The 15215-nt window shown below is 39.4% G+C and overlaps 1 protein-coding gene across 1 annotated transcript; it reads left to right on the top strand.

Annotated features, from left to right (window-relative positions):
- The first annotated feature begins 546 nt into the window (after nucleotides 1-546).
- Nucleotides 547-12651, top strand: LOC111864647 (thyrostimulin beta-5 subunit). Its single transcript, XM_023852035.2, has 2 exons — nucleotides 547-786; nucleotides 12247-12651. The coding sequence occupies exons 1-2, from the start codon at nucleotides 547-549 to the stop codon at nucleotides 12487-12489; spliced, it is 483 nt and encodes a 160-aa protein (XP_023707803.1). The 3' UTR covers nucleotides 12490-12651.
- Nucleotides 12652-15215: the final 2564 nt, after the last annotated feature.

Raw genomic sequence — 15215 nt, 5'->3', positions numbered from 1 at the left:
ATGAAGAAAGCAGTCTTCTGGGATATGGCACCGTGTATATGTGGTGTTAACCGACGTTTCGGAGGAACGTATCGCCTCCATCTTCAGGGTAGAAGGAAAAATATAAGAAATCTGCAAGCGAAGAGACCGTGAGAACCGGTACCGTTTCCTCCGAAACGTCGGTTAACACCACATATACACGGTGCCATATCCCAGAAGACTGCTTTCTTCATTATCTTCGAGCCATTTTCACGTAGACACAAGTTCAGTAATTATTGTAACATTATTATTATGATGTAAGTTTTGAGGTTTTCACGGCGATGACTATTATTATGGTGAGACTGGCCTCAAATTAGGTTATAATGCCATCTGCATGGTGTAGTCTGGGCTACAGGTGGAGTGATAATTTTCTAGGAGAGACGTCAGTACTTGAAGGCAGCATGGCACAGTGCCTTTTTGTCCACCAAAATACCAAACGAACTGACAGTTAAGCAACGGGCGCTGAAAGCTAGCACAGCGAGAGAGCTGAGTACCAGTACTACTGGAGTCACAGTTCCTCGCTGACAGATGATTGACGAGCTGATGTCTGTGTCCCGCAGGCACTGGTCAGCGCTGTGCTTCACTCTGGTTGCAGCTGCGTGGCTGGGGGCTGAAGCATTGTCCCTGCAAGAGTCAACCCTCGCCTCCACCCTGGAGTGCCATAGACGTGTCTATGCCTACAAGGTGACCAAGACGGACAGCGCGGGACGGATCTGCTGGGACGTCATCAATGTCATGTCTTGCTGGGGGCGATGCGACTCAAATGAGGTGAGTGCCGCTGGGAGCTTGGAGAAGGGATGGCGCTAGTATTTCCTTGTTGTCTCCTTTATTTTAATTTTTAATATGCCGTGTGACAGAATGTTGCGAAGAAGTGATAAATATACCTGAACGGTATTCGGGAATTACCCATGTAAAATGACCCTGAAATCGGTCGTCGTCACTGAAGAATGTAGTGGTTCCTTCCTGTATCACCAGAAGAATATCGGGTTGAGAACTTAAAATAGGCCACAACCGCTTCTTTGATATCCATTTTAATTCCTTACTCATTATCTCTGTACCGTTCGACAATATAAGGTCCTAACCTGTGCACTTAAAAACTGTCCTTAAATGAAATAAGAAGTTAATAACAATAAATTTGTAGTTATATATTTATTTGTAAATTATTTATTTTACTCTTTGTTATGTTTTTCTACGTAGTTTATAGCCTTCTCTTCATAAATATCTGTTTCGAAAGGAGCCGGGATAGCTAAGTCGGTATAGCGACGTGTTACTGGCTGGACGGGCGGGGTTCGATTCCTAAGAGGGACTTGAGATTTTTCTCTTCTCCACCGCGTCAAGGTCGGCTTCGAAGCCTACCCAGGCTCCTGTCCAATTCGTACATGGTATTTTTTCGTCTGGGTAAAGGGGGCAGGACGTGAATCTTACCACTCACATCAATCTAGCGCCGAGGTTAAGAATGGTGGAGCTGTACCTCCAGTCCACCTTACGTCTTCGTGGTATAGTGCTCAATTAATTAACCATAGGGACAACTTTCCCTTTACATTCCTTTCGTATTTGAACGCAGGAAATCTTAACGCAAAGTTGTGTTTTGTTGTTGTTGTTGTTGTTGTTGTTGTTGTTATTCCTTTCCTGTTTGTTGCCCCGCACGAGTTTGGAAATACTGTCTCAGGTCGGATCAGGACTACGAGGAGGTTTCGTTCACTCCTGCTCTACCGGGCTCGTAAAGAGAAAGAGAACAGGTCAGTCATTCAGTGTGTACAGCAAGCCTGCACAGATCAGGGCTGACTCACAAAAGATAAAAGCAGAAATTCCAGGACGCGACTTTTTTTTTTCCTTGGGACTACAGCCCCAGTGGGCCTAGGCCTACCTCCGTGAACTTCTCCGTTCACTTCGGTTTTTCTCGATCTTACACATACGGTAGGACTCCTTGGGCGAGTGATCAGCTCGTCGCAAGGCCTCTACCTGTAGACAAACACAGAAAAATGCACACAAACATCCATGCCCTGAGTGGGATTCGAACCCACGATCCCGGCTTCCGAGCGAGCGAAGATAGTGTATGCCTTAGACCGCTCGGCTACCGTGACCGGCAGCGCGCGACTTTAACTCTGTACAAAGCCGGAAGCTTTTCGCCACCCACGTAATGAACTTAGACTGACAATTTGATTAAAACGATAATTACAACCAAAACTGCAGGATGGCCACGTCATTTTACTCTATGGTTGATTTAGTTCCTCGTATGTAATGAAAATTCATAGTAGATCATTTTGTATAATTTAACAGACCTTGTATAGTAACCTAGTAACCGCGGTAGCGCAGTCGGTACAGTGACTGCTAGAGGTTTGGAAGGCGGAGGGTTTGGATTTCGAGTCCCGGTTGGGCAGAAATTTTTCTCATCTCCGTAGCGTCCAGACCGGTTCTGCTGTCCACCCAGCATCCTGTCCAAGGTGTTCTGGAGGTAAAACGGCCGGGCTTGCAGCTGACCACTCACCTCCAACTAGTGCCGACTTCCAATCCCCCATATGAGCTCGTGACGTAATGCTTAATTAGTTAAACACAGGGACAACATTATCTTATCCTTTAACAGTTACTCTATACGTGACCATACAATTTTCAATTTTTTTCCTCTGGCATGGAAAAATAATACTCATTATTTATTATTATTTCCAAGTGAAGCATGCTTACTTCCTCGTATTCTGGGCTTTAGTGACTTTACTGCTCCAGTACCAAATTATTTGTTTAGTTCTGCTAGTCTGCCTAGAGCAACTGAGCGCATCCGGCAGCTGCAAAACGTGTCTAATTTTTAGGAAAGCGGATTGTGTCTGATATAAGTGGGGTCTGAGTGGTCTCGAGTGTACTGGATTCATCTGGCTCAGAACGGAGTCGATTTCTATGCTGTGGTGATGGTAATCAGATCAGGTAAAATTTACCCTTTGTTTTATTAAGCACCACGCCGTGAAGGCATATGGGGAAGTGAAGTTATGGCATCACTATTCTTGATGTCGGCACTAGATGAATTAGAGTGGTCGGCTTCACTACCTTGCGCCTTTACTTCCGAAGAAACAAACCCCAGTACCCATTGTACGTAGCTCGTATATGAGGGGGGGGGGGCAGAACCGGTGTGGACACTAGGGGGGGGAGATTGTGTCCTCCGACAATCGAAACTCGGACATGGGACTATGGTAATAAATGTTTTATTTCCTTGAAATTCAAAGAGCTCTTTGAGTAGCTGAACAACGTTTAACTTTTCAAATATGGCTTCGCTCTAAGGAGATTCAATTTATTTATTTATTGTTATTTTAACAGGAATCATTCATACTAGGCCTTTGTCTGCTCACATCGTTTAAGTGACGCTTGAAAATTGTTAAAACTGAACAGAACTCTGTCTCGCTTAATTAAGTGACTTCAGTACTTCTACATTTAAACACAAAGTGCCATGACTGGGATTACGCAAAAGAGCAGGGTAGTTACGATCACAAGTGAGGCACATCTGAAATTCTAGTGGAGGGCTGCAGTGTATTAAGAAGCGCGAAAATATGTAGCATTTTATAAGGTGCTTATATCTCGCGTGGGTATATGTCTTGATGTTAATATCGACTGAGCATATTCCGCAAATTCTGAACAATGAAGCGGAAGGGAGCAGGGAACACTTCAGCCAGTGAGAACATTACAGAAAAATGTACAGCTCGTAATTTCTATAAAAACCTTCTTCTGTATTGTTAATCAAGGGAGAAGTGCGTTAAGTAGAAGGTCTTCTCAAGCGTTGATTACAGGAAAGATGTTGATACATTTAAATTTCAACTGAAAGAATTTAATTAACTTTAAAATTATTTAATTTAATTCAATCAATTATGCCTAATAAATCCACAATTTATATCGCCCGCTAAGAGCTTAATTGATCCTTTTTTTCCTTGGCACTACAGCCCCAGTGGGCCTAGGCCTATCTCCATGAACTTCTGCGTTCACATCGGGTTTTCTAGATCTTACACATTCGGTAGGACTCCTTTGGCGGGTGATCAGCTCGTCGCAGAGCCTCTACCTGTACACAAACACATAAAAACGCACACACACAAAGTAAACATCCATGCCCTGAGTGGGATTCGAACCCACGATCCCGGTTTCCAAGCGAGCGAATACAGTACATGCCAATTGATCCTTTATTGCAACAAAAGTTTTAACTCAGAAGTTCGTTCACCGTTTTGTCCTACGTTCGACATACAGGTAGCACTGCTTAATTTGTTATCTCCTGCCACAAAACTTGGGGCAGCTTACACAGTAATTCAGTTATTTTCTGTTTGAGAAATATATTGGTTTGGTAATTCTGAAATTGTAGATGTCTTTAATTCGAGTCAAATCCGTTATGAAGAAGACCTGTTACTTTAAGACGAAGCGAGCTTTGTGTTAACGCCTGTTATTATTGTCGGAAACAAAGGGGTAAATGACAGCACTCTGTAACGATCATGTCTCTTGTTAAGCTGAATTATATTCCCTCATAAAATTAATCTCCTTCAGACTTATCACATGCCATTGTGCTGGCTTATCTGTAGTTCACTAGTCTTGTGCCTTGCGGTTAGGTTCTGTATATTCATTGTTTAATTACGGAGACTCCTTGCCCATGTGGAGCAACTCTAATTTGCAGCGAAAGCGCAATCTCCCTTATCTTTCCACCCGAAAATGTGAATTCATGTGGGTGTGTGCTAGCCCATAAGATCGGCAGTCTTCCTAACTCTTGATGCAACGTAAAGCAGGCGAGGGGAAGTTTGTGAGCGCGAGTAGGGGGGAAGTTAGTGAGCGCGTGGAGAGAAAAGAAGTTGAGGACCCTCAAAGGACAAACGAGTTTTTCCGCGTAGCAATACGTACAGTGTGTTCATGATGACTGTGGAGTGAATGTAAATATTTTGCAGGTACCGATGAAGTTCTGTGTACATATTGCCTGTCAACCTAAGTAGACATTGTATGATTCGTTTGCACGGTAACAGTGTTATAATATTTGCGTGCGTAAGTTGTGACCTAAGATAAGTATTTGTTGCATTTTTTAATTTTGTAAGACTTTAAAGTAAATTATTTCAAACACTATGCCTGAAAACTTTTATTCTGTTATTTGTTAAATACCCAAATTGTTTCATCATTACTTATACAGGGGTTGTCCTGCATCCATTTTTAGCTCATTTTTTTCTTACAAAAGTGCTTGGTGGCGCGCGTTAGTGTAGTTGGTTGAGGTAATATCCTACAGGCCGTAAGGTCGCGTGTTCAAATCAGGATGAGGTTATTGGGTTTTTCAATTTTAACCCTTCCAGCCGCACTATGGCCCTGGGTCAACTCAGCCTCTAACAGAAATGAGTACAAGGAATCTTCCTAGGCGTCCGGCGCGTGGGGCTGAAAACTTCACCTCCATCTGTGAGCCGATTTTCTGGGAAAATGTGAAAGACGCGACTTTCACTTTATGGGCCTCCATGGCCTGTTACAGGGATGGCTTTACTTCTTTATACAGTGTTTCACTGCAATATATTTTTATAATCATTTTTACCTATTTCATAATATCTTAATCGGCTTCCCACCACGGCGGCTTGGGTTCGATCCCGGGTCTGGTCAAGTAGGATTTGTGGTGGACAAAGTGGCGCTGGGGCAGGTTTTCTCCCAGTACTTCGGTTTCCCCTGCCAATCTTCATTCCACCAATTGCTCCATAATCACCCTCACCTGTCATCTGGGGCTGGTACAATAGGCCAGAAGTGACCGCAGTACAAGGGACTTAGTCCTACTCCACTGCAATAAAGAAATAGTATCTTAATCTGTTAAATTTTATTGTGAACTCTAACGAACACTACAAAAGTCATGTAAATGAAAATATGAACTCTAGATAACGAAAATGTCGTTAAATAAACGTGAAGAGGAAGCTTGACGAGATGTGACGAACTGTAGGAAATTAATGCATGCCTATATACACAAGTAACTTTAGAATATTGAAAACCTTGAAGAGTTCTTTCTCTTGGAATATGACACCATGTAGTACGCTGAAAGTCAACCGACGTTTCAGAAGAACACGTAGTTTCCATCTTTAGGTTTGAAGAGTAAGCCAAGCAAGAAACGAGCATGAAGTAGGTAGCAAACAAAGGAACTCCACATCATTATATCCCAGAATATAGTAGTCTTCATAACCACGGTTGTGAGAACATCAAATTCTATATTACAAGACTCGGTGTGCCATGAAAGGTGGGACATATTTTCGTTTCTTGTCACGTGATACCTTATTCTACATGTGAGGAATCTGTTGTAAAATTGTGTCTGATATTTGGTGTCCGCATTTAATTACGACTGGAAAATGTAAATAGTTTTGCACCCTATTTTCTGTATAAACATGAAATACGTCACGATAAATCGTCCTCCTCCCCCTTGCATTCAGTGACAAGTATGGTGTGACGTCATGAATATCACCACCCTTGATCCCTTCAGCCCTTTATGCATATCACCATTCATCGTTGTGAAATAAAACAAGGTGTGATGCATTCACAGTGCCTGTCTCTCTCACACAGCGATCCTCTGTGTCGCATTCTGCCTATCAACCGGGGGCTTACCATTGTTTAGTTGAAAATGAAAGTAACTTGCAATTTGAGAGCATTTATGAGTTTTGGTTCAGCTATACAAAGTAAAAAACTAAAATGCTGATGTAAACATGCTGAAGCATCTCACTGCATGTTGTGGTTCAATGGTAAAAACCTGTGTTTCTTTTGTTGAAAGTGCTGGGTAAGATTCCTTCCCAGGAACCCGGCTGTTCTGATTGATATTTCAATTGATTATCCTTGGTACCGGGTAACTCCCTCCATGGAACTGGTTCTTTCATGAGAAGATAGTCGTTGTTTAGAAATTCACGAAAATATCTTCCATTTATGGAACCCGACGGTTCGCTACAGCGTTAAAAACAGCCCGCCCTGACAATACTTTGAACCAGTTGAGTCCACTCTACACTTCATAGTTTATATTATCAATTTTATTATTATTTCTCACCTATGTTTACATATAAGAAAAATCTGTTTCGTTCAGTGATTCCGGCAACAATTTTCTAGGCAATTCTAATTTCCCCCATGTAACCGCCTTTATGTCACAGGTGTAACCTTAATAGCATCTAGAGAAGAGAATATATTTTTGAAGCCTACTACATTGTAATTTCATGCATTCTTCTATTACTTCCTGTCTAGTACCTTACATAAGCTTCGGTCTCTTCAGTGTCCCTTAAATTCATCATTCACCGTCTTTTTTCTTCTGACGCTATATAAATTATGCTGTTGAGAAAAGGCTGTATACTCAGGAAATAAGAAGCGTGAAAGTGAAAGCGTGTTTCGACGTGAAAATGAGGCCTTGAGTTTATAAAATAACGAATGAAAATTTTAGTTTAGCGGCCAGCTTTGCTTCTTGGGAAATAATCCAGGCAAAATTTGATACGAATGAGACTGTAGCGTAATGAAGATAGAAGGGAAACAATTCATGGTCGACCAATCTGTGACAAACCAAGTTACGATATACTAGCTCAGAATGTTCCCAAGTCTGGTACAAATATTGTGTCCTGGACATTATGCATTATCTAAAAACATGGTTCCGTTTATTTTTCAAAATAAAACATTTCGGGGACTGGATTCTGTCTCTTTCTTCAGGTAAGACCTACACAGTTGGGTCCAATCGATAGAGCTAGTCGTTGTCTCTGGCCACCTGTGCCAGCACCAAAATGGGGTATATAAGCCAAATACAGCACAAACCGCCTGCGAGAACTAAGAAAATATTAAATTATTAAAAGCTGTGCATGTGCGAGGCCTTGCACCAGAGAAGTATCTCGATTGAAATCATCGTGGGAAAGAAGCAATACTCCTTATGGTACCAACACAAATAAAATAAAATTTACTGAGCCGTTAGTTCTCCTCAGGACTGCTATGTAATTCAGTCTGATATTAACTCTGTACAAGGTTTGTACATAGCTAACTGTATTAAACTCAACATCAGTAAAGCTAAACTTATATCCTTCTCCAGGAAAACCAACGTACTTATCTACGAATATAAACTTTGCCAATCGTCTATAACCCTGACCGATTCTGTAAAAACCTGGGAGTGTTTATTGATGTTAAACTGTATTTCCATGACTAGGTCAATTATTATTTCTCTCACTGTGTTAAACTTTTGAGTCTAATTCGTACCATTACTTTCAATTTCTCATCTCTAGAGTGTAAGCTCAGATTGTACACCACAGTAATTAGATCTAAGCTTGAATATGCGTCCGTTGTCTGGAATTCGATCACGTCAACTGACGCCAACAGCTGGAACGCATCCAGCAGAGGTTTGCGGCCCTCTGTTTTAATCGTTTCTTTCCTCAAGTTCATTACAATTATTCTCTTGCTCTGGAGGAGTTAAAATTGCATGCTTTACGTACTAGGAGACATCGCCTTGATGCACTCTTTCTTATTCACGTTTATTTTGGCCCGAAATTCTGCCCTTCTGTTCTGGAAATTGTTGGCCTCCGAGTTANTTTACTGAGCCGTTAGTTCTCCTCAGGACTGCTATGTAATTCAGTCTGACATTAACACTGTACAAGGTTTGTACATAGCTAACTGTATTAAACTCAACATCAGTAAAACTAAACTTATATCCTTCTCAAGGAAAACCAACGTACTGATCTACGATTATAAACTTTGCCAATCGTCTATAACCCTGACCGATTCTATACCTGTGAGTGTTTATTGATGTTAAACTGTATTTTCATGACTAGGTCAATTATTATTTTTCTCATTGTGTTAAACTTTTCAGTCTAATTCGTAACATTACTTTCAATTTCTCATCTCTAGACTGTAAGCTCAGATTGTACACCACAGTAATTAGATCTAAGTTTGAATATGCGTCCGTTGTCTGGAATTCGATTACGTCAACTGACGCCAACAGCTGGAACGCATCCAGCAGAGGTTTGCGGCCCTCTGTTTTAACCGTTTCTGTCCTCAAGTCCATTACAATTATTCTCTTGCTCTGGAGGAGTTAAAATTGCATGCTTTACGTACTAGGAGACATCGCCTTGATGCTCTCTTTCTTATTCACGTTTATTTTGGCCCGAAATTCTGCCCTTCTGTTCTGGAAATTGTTGGGCTCCGAGTTCCTGCTCGGTATATCAGAGATTTTGCTTTGTTCAGTGTCTGTCCTTCATGTAAAAATTGTCCCTCTGCTAGACGTACATCAGCTGCTAATGTTGTTTTCAAGGACGTTGACGTATTCGGAGCCAGGAACTTTCTCCTCAATTGATTCTAAATGTGGTATACTTGTTACTATTATTATTTGCACGAACATAAACTAGAATTAAACTGAATTATTATTATTCTTTCTAAATATCTATACCTTACATTTCTCAATTGTCAATAGCAACTTAGATTTGCGATAATGAAATTATTATTATTGTTACTTTGTTTGTTTCCTTATATGCGTTAATGTGTTTTTCCTCCAATGCTTAACTTTAATTAGTCTTTGATTTTATGTTGTGTTTTTGCAGTATGTAACTACTTTTATCTACATCGTGCTGTGTCTGTAATTGGCCTTGCAGCTGTTGGCTCAGCACATGAATAATAAAGAATTGCATTGAATTATTATTTGTAGAAACACAGTAGCATTAACCCATTAGCCATTGAAAATGTATCGTAGCACATCCCTTCCATATGATTTAACGCATACTCATACTTACACAAACACGGGGGAAAATGAATTCAGAAATATTAGAGTATAAATATATGTGACATTTGCACTAGAAGGGATAGAAGAGCACTAACAGTCAACAGAACCCCCAACGAACATTTCTGCTTTAGCTTACAGTATTCAGGATACATGTACAGGAAATGACGTCGGTGAAAAATATCTTCCACGTTTCTAATTAATAGGTGACAAGAATGTAAAGAGGTGTCTTTTTCTCTTGACAACTCCATCTGCAATTATTTTATGACATCTATAGGTTGTAATAACATTTAGTTACAGGGAAGCAGTTCAACGTCGGGCACCCGACGTTTTGTAACGTATCAATTTATAATTTTGTATGTTGTTAATTTAGAGCGCCAAGTATGTAAATAAATTAACATTTAGTACTCACCTGAATGCGTGTCACTGTTATTAAAGGGCAACAGTCACAGTGCAAATGATAAATAGTAAATCCTAAAAAACTATGGTAATATCCAAAAATTTTAGAAGGGATATAACAGGCTGCGGAGGTCTATAGAGTTGTGAGACGTCGAGGCTCCCACAGTTTCTAGATAATCGGTTCACGGATTGCGGTGAGAGAATTAGCCTTACACACAGACAGCCCTTTACTTCGCAGGAACATTCCTGTTACTCAATTCTCTTAGAGGCTGAGTCTACCCCTGGGCCATTGTGTGGCTGGAAGAATTAGGTCAATTGAAAATTTCAGTAACCTTGGAATTTAACCCGCTACATTCCGGCTTCTNTAAACTTCTGAACTTCACTGACATCACTGATCTTCATAAAGGTCGCCGTGTGAACGCCAATCTGAGCACTACAGCCTATATCCCGCATCACATTATATTTACAGTCTTTTTTAAGCAGGATGTTAATTTCTAGTAATGAAAAGAATAGTCCATCTGTACTTTAATTAATTCACATGTTATTTTTCATGCTAGAGGAGGGATCATTTCTATGCATTGTAAAATGACCTTACAGAAGACCCATGCATGTTACTTTGTGATATTTCCACAAATTATGCTACTCACAAGAATTACAAAGTAGAGGGAATTGTAACCCCATACAAGAAATATTTTTATTTTACGGAATTTAGATGGTGCAATGAATGGTTCGTAGAGCCAAGAAACCTCTACCATTAAATAAAATGAAATATTTAGTGATTAACTCTAATGTTGGGCATGAGCTCTCTTTGTCAGAAGCACTTACTTTTGTAATCTGGATTTATTTAATGTCCGGGACAGTCTGATGAAGATGGTTCATAGAACAGAACGTGGATGGCATGAAATGAATGCTATATATAGGGATAAACACTCCCCGTGTAACTAACGACGTACATTAATCAGAAACATTTGCCCTTCTGGTCTTCATTTGTTTAGTGAGTAAAGAACAATGAAAGGAAATTATTCCTTTATCTTTGGAACGTTAGAACGTAACTATGATGTATATGATTGTCCAGTAACACAAATTATTGATTATATTAGTATGTATGAAAAGACGGGTTCTTTAATTCAAATATATACGAGTTAAACTGTTTATTTGAATTTCAACTTCTTAGCTTTATGATAAAAACACGAGTGTATTGCGAACTCATATATTTATTGCTTTTCCCCAAGGCCTGTCTCTCTCTCGTCACCCTTTTAGTTTATGTTGTAAATGTGTTTCGATGTTTCTGTCAGTCTTTCTATTCAAATTATTTATCTAATTTTGTCTGTTTTTATCTGTTCTATTTCATACTAATGTTGTTCCCTGTTCTATCCTAATATATTGTAACTAATATGGTCTGTTTTTTTTTATTTGTTTCATTCTGGTCCGTCACACTAACAATTACAAAGACAAAAATAACACCGTCAGTGAACAGTGAAAACAACACAGCAAGCCACGAACAAACACGAACAATACTAAGAATCTCCTTTCTCAAGATAGACAGGCGGCACAGGACCAGCCACCTCCAAGAAATACAATAGGAGAATTGACACGAACCTGCATGGTTTATAATAATTTTAATCTTAAAAACAAAGTTTTTAAGAAACTTTAAAAATTTTAATACCAGGAAGGCTGCTGTGACTGTGAAAAGTTGAACATTGTGTACATTGTGTATTTCAGACATTATATGTGTATGTATATAATCTAACACCTATTGTAATAGTAGTTTCCGGAAAAAAGTATTGATGCCCTCTGAGGATGATCCGTAGGATCGAAACATGTAAGGGTGATGAGTTTTCAAGTGATAAAACTTAAATAGTCACACTGGACGGCGTTATTTTTGTCTTTGTAATATTGTCTAGTCTAGCGTAAATTTAAGCTGTTCTTAGAGATCTCATCTATGTTGATTATATTATATTTATATGTCTTGATTCAATTATCCAAGTTTAATCCACACATAGCAAAATAGGCAGTGCTGCTGTTTTATAAAATTATGACTGTATTTCTTTCCCTAGTGTTTGTTACATGCTACTAACAAGAGTTAACTACCCAGAATGTTACTAGTCAAGCACCACCTGCAGTTTGCTCCTTTTTTGCAGATATCGGACTGGAGGTTCCCGTACAAGCGTTCTTTCCACCCGGTGTGCCTACATGACAGCCGGGCTGTCAGTTCGGTGACGCTGCAAAACTGCGAGGAGGGAGTCGAACCCGGAACTGAACGTTACGAATACCTTGAAGCATTGTCATGTCGCTGCATGATCTGCAAATCTTCAGAAGCCAGCTGTGAAGGTCTACGCTACAGGGGACAAAGAAGTGGGCCATTCCTTGGAGGAGGTCGATAAAACGATAGTTACACCGTTAGATGAAATTACGTGTTAGAGACGTTAGCGACGGTGAAAAGCGAATAGGGAAAGAATTTTGTTGAGAGAAAATAAGCTTTTATTTGTTTCCATAAAATTGTAAATTGTTTTATTAATATATTATTAAACATCTGTAAATTATTCTTTTAATTTTTCAGTATAATACTTGAATTTAAATTATAATGTAAGAATATATTACTTCAATTTGTATAATATTTTTTAAATTAATACCTTTACAGTATCATTAATTTCACTGTCCTTTACAAATTCGTGTTTCATAGACTATAACCAGAGCGAGAACGAACCTGTGAAAAGAAATTTAATTGTCTATCCAATATTCCTCTGGTCTGGAAAGAAGAAGAATGCAGCTAACCAATTTGTGCAGTTATTTAACAATCTAAGCAAGGTGTATGCCCGAGTAACAATCTGTAATAATAATTTCTGTACAACGTGGAACTTAGCTTTCTAAATTTCCTAAAATAAACTGGGGATAAATCTGATCCCACGAGAATATTCTCCTACACTTTTGGCCACAAATTCGTTCGTGATTCTGACATTGGCCTAATGATATTAAATTGAAAAATCAATTTGTAAGATTGACGATAAGGATATTATCTTTTATATTTGGTCTTTATGTTTTTTGATTAAGCACGTTAATAAATAAATATTTAAATTAAATTAATTTATTACAGTACTTTAATTCCGTCAAATTTTGAATATGCTTCTGTCGCCAAGATTAACTTCACTGGTTCAGACCCTGAGGAAAGCAAAAATTTACAAACAAGAGAATGCAAGATCTTCCTACAACTGACTTTTCGATCTCGTCACTCACTCATGCAGCTGAGCCCTTCTTGAGAAGCCACAAATTGTGTAACTACTCAAGAACTTGTCAGCATTTTATGGAACCCAAGTTTCATTACCTTCATCATAAGAACCTTCCACTGATCTCTATCCTAAGCCAGATTTATCCAGTCCATACCATCCCATCCTACCTCTCTAAGATCCATTTTATATTGTCCACCCACTTAAGTCTACTGATTCCTAGAGGCCTCTTTCTTTCTGGCTTTGCCACCAATATCCTATATACATTTCTCTTCCCCCATTCGTGCTACATGTCTTGCGAATCTCATTATCCTTGACTTGATCATTCTAATTATACTTGGAGGAGAATAAAAGTTGTGAAACTTTTCATTATGCAGTTTTCTCCAACCTCCCGTCACTTCATTGCTCCTCGATCCAAATATTCTCCTCAGCATCCTATGTTCCTCCCTTAATGTCATCGACGAAATTTTCCACTCATACAGAACCACAGGCAAAATTATAGTGTTGTATATTTTAATTTTTATGTTTTTGGACAACAGACGATAAGACAAAAGGCTCTGGACTGAATGGTAGCAAGCATTATCTGAATCCAATCTCATCTTAATTTCCTCCCGAATCAAATTGCGATTTGTTAATGCCGTTTCCAAATATCTGAACTGTGCCATATTTTCCAAAGATCTCTTATCTGTCTTTATGTGATGATTTTGCCCTACATTTTGGTGACGAGACAGCAACATATACTTAGTTTTCTCTGTGTTTACTTCTATACCAACCTCTTTGCTTGCGTCAGTTAAAGTTTGTGTGCTCTTCTACCTTTACTAATAAAATATTAAAAATATAGTACCTGAAATAAAATAGTTGAAATGCTAATTAAATATGTCCAGAAATTCTTGTTAATCTCTAAGACAGAATCTGAACTTCCACTGTAAATTAACATCGAATGACGACTTACAATACCATCAGTGAAATACCTTCAACGCATAGATGAAATTTTAATGGGTATAAATTCGAGAGGATATTATGAGATTGATAAATTATAACCACTTTAAGCCAAGTAATATAAATTTAATGACCCACAAGCCCTCTCTGACGACCAATCAAGAAATCCCTTGTGTTCGTGCGACAGAGTAAGTGTATGTGTTATGATAGCCCATATACATGCACTAAACTTCGGTCTGACGGGACTGTTTTAGTCAAAGCTTCCGGTAAGTCTAGACTGGTAACCTGGCGAACAAAACACATTGTGTCGCTTCGATGTTTTGATATGTAGACAGCATTTCTAGACAACGCCCGAAATACGCAAGAGGGTTTTTCTGTGTTGTTTGCATATATATTACTAGGTAACGGCCCAATAAACATGCATTCTTGACAACAGAAGAAGGTGTTTTCCATGGAGTCTGTTCTGAGGACTTCTCTTGAAGACAATCGACGCTAAAGGAGTCCAATTGAGAATTCAGCTGTGGAGTGTTAACCAGCGAACAACGGAAGCGGAAGAATCTCCACTGCTAAGATTCGTTACCAGAAAATGTCTAGTGAAGACTCTGCAGAGGAATAGCTATTATGGAGAGCTGTTACCAAGTACAGACTAGTGAAAGTAGACTGAGAAGACTTATTTTTGAGTGACTTGCAGTGTGGAAATCAGCAAGAGTATAGCAATTATTTGTAGTTAAGCTCTGTAAGTGCCGGTCACGGTAGCCGAGCTGTCTAAGGCGTGCACTGTCTTCGCTCGCTCGGAAGCCGGAATCGTGGGTTCGAATCCCACTCAGAGCATGGATGTTTGTGTGCGTTTTTCTGTGTTTGTGTACAGGTAGAGGCCTTGCGACGAGCTGATCACCCGCCCAAGGAGTCCTACCATATGTCTAAGATCTAGAAAAACCGAAGTGAAC

Source organism: Cryptotermes secundus, unplaced genomic scaffold, assembly GCF_002891405.2.
Source record: "Cryptotermes secundus unplaced genomic scaffold, Csec_1.0 scaffold186, whole genome shotgun sequence".
Lineage (NCBI taxonomy): Eukaryota > Metazoa > Arthropoda > Insecta > Blattodea > Kalotermitidae > Cryptotermes > Cryptotermes secundus.
Note: the sequence above shows the minus strand (reverse complement) of the source record. Positions and strands in the feature narration are given on the sequence as shown.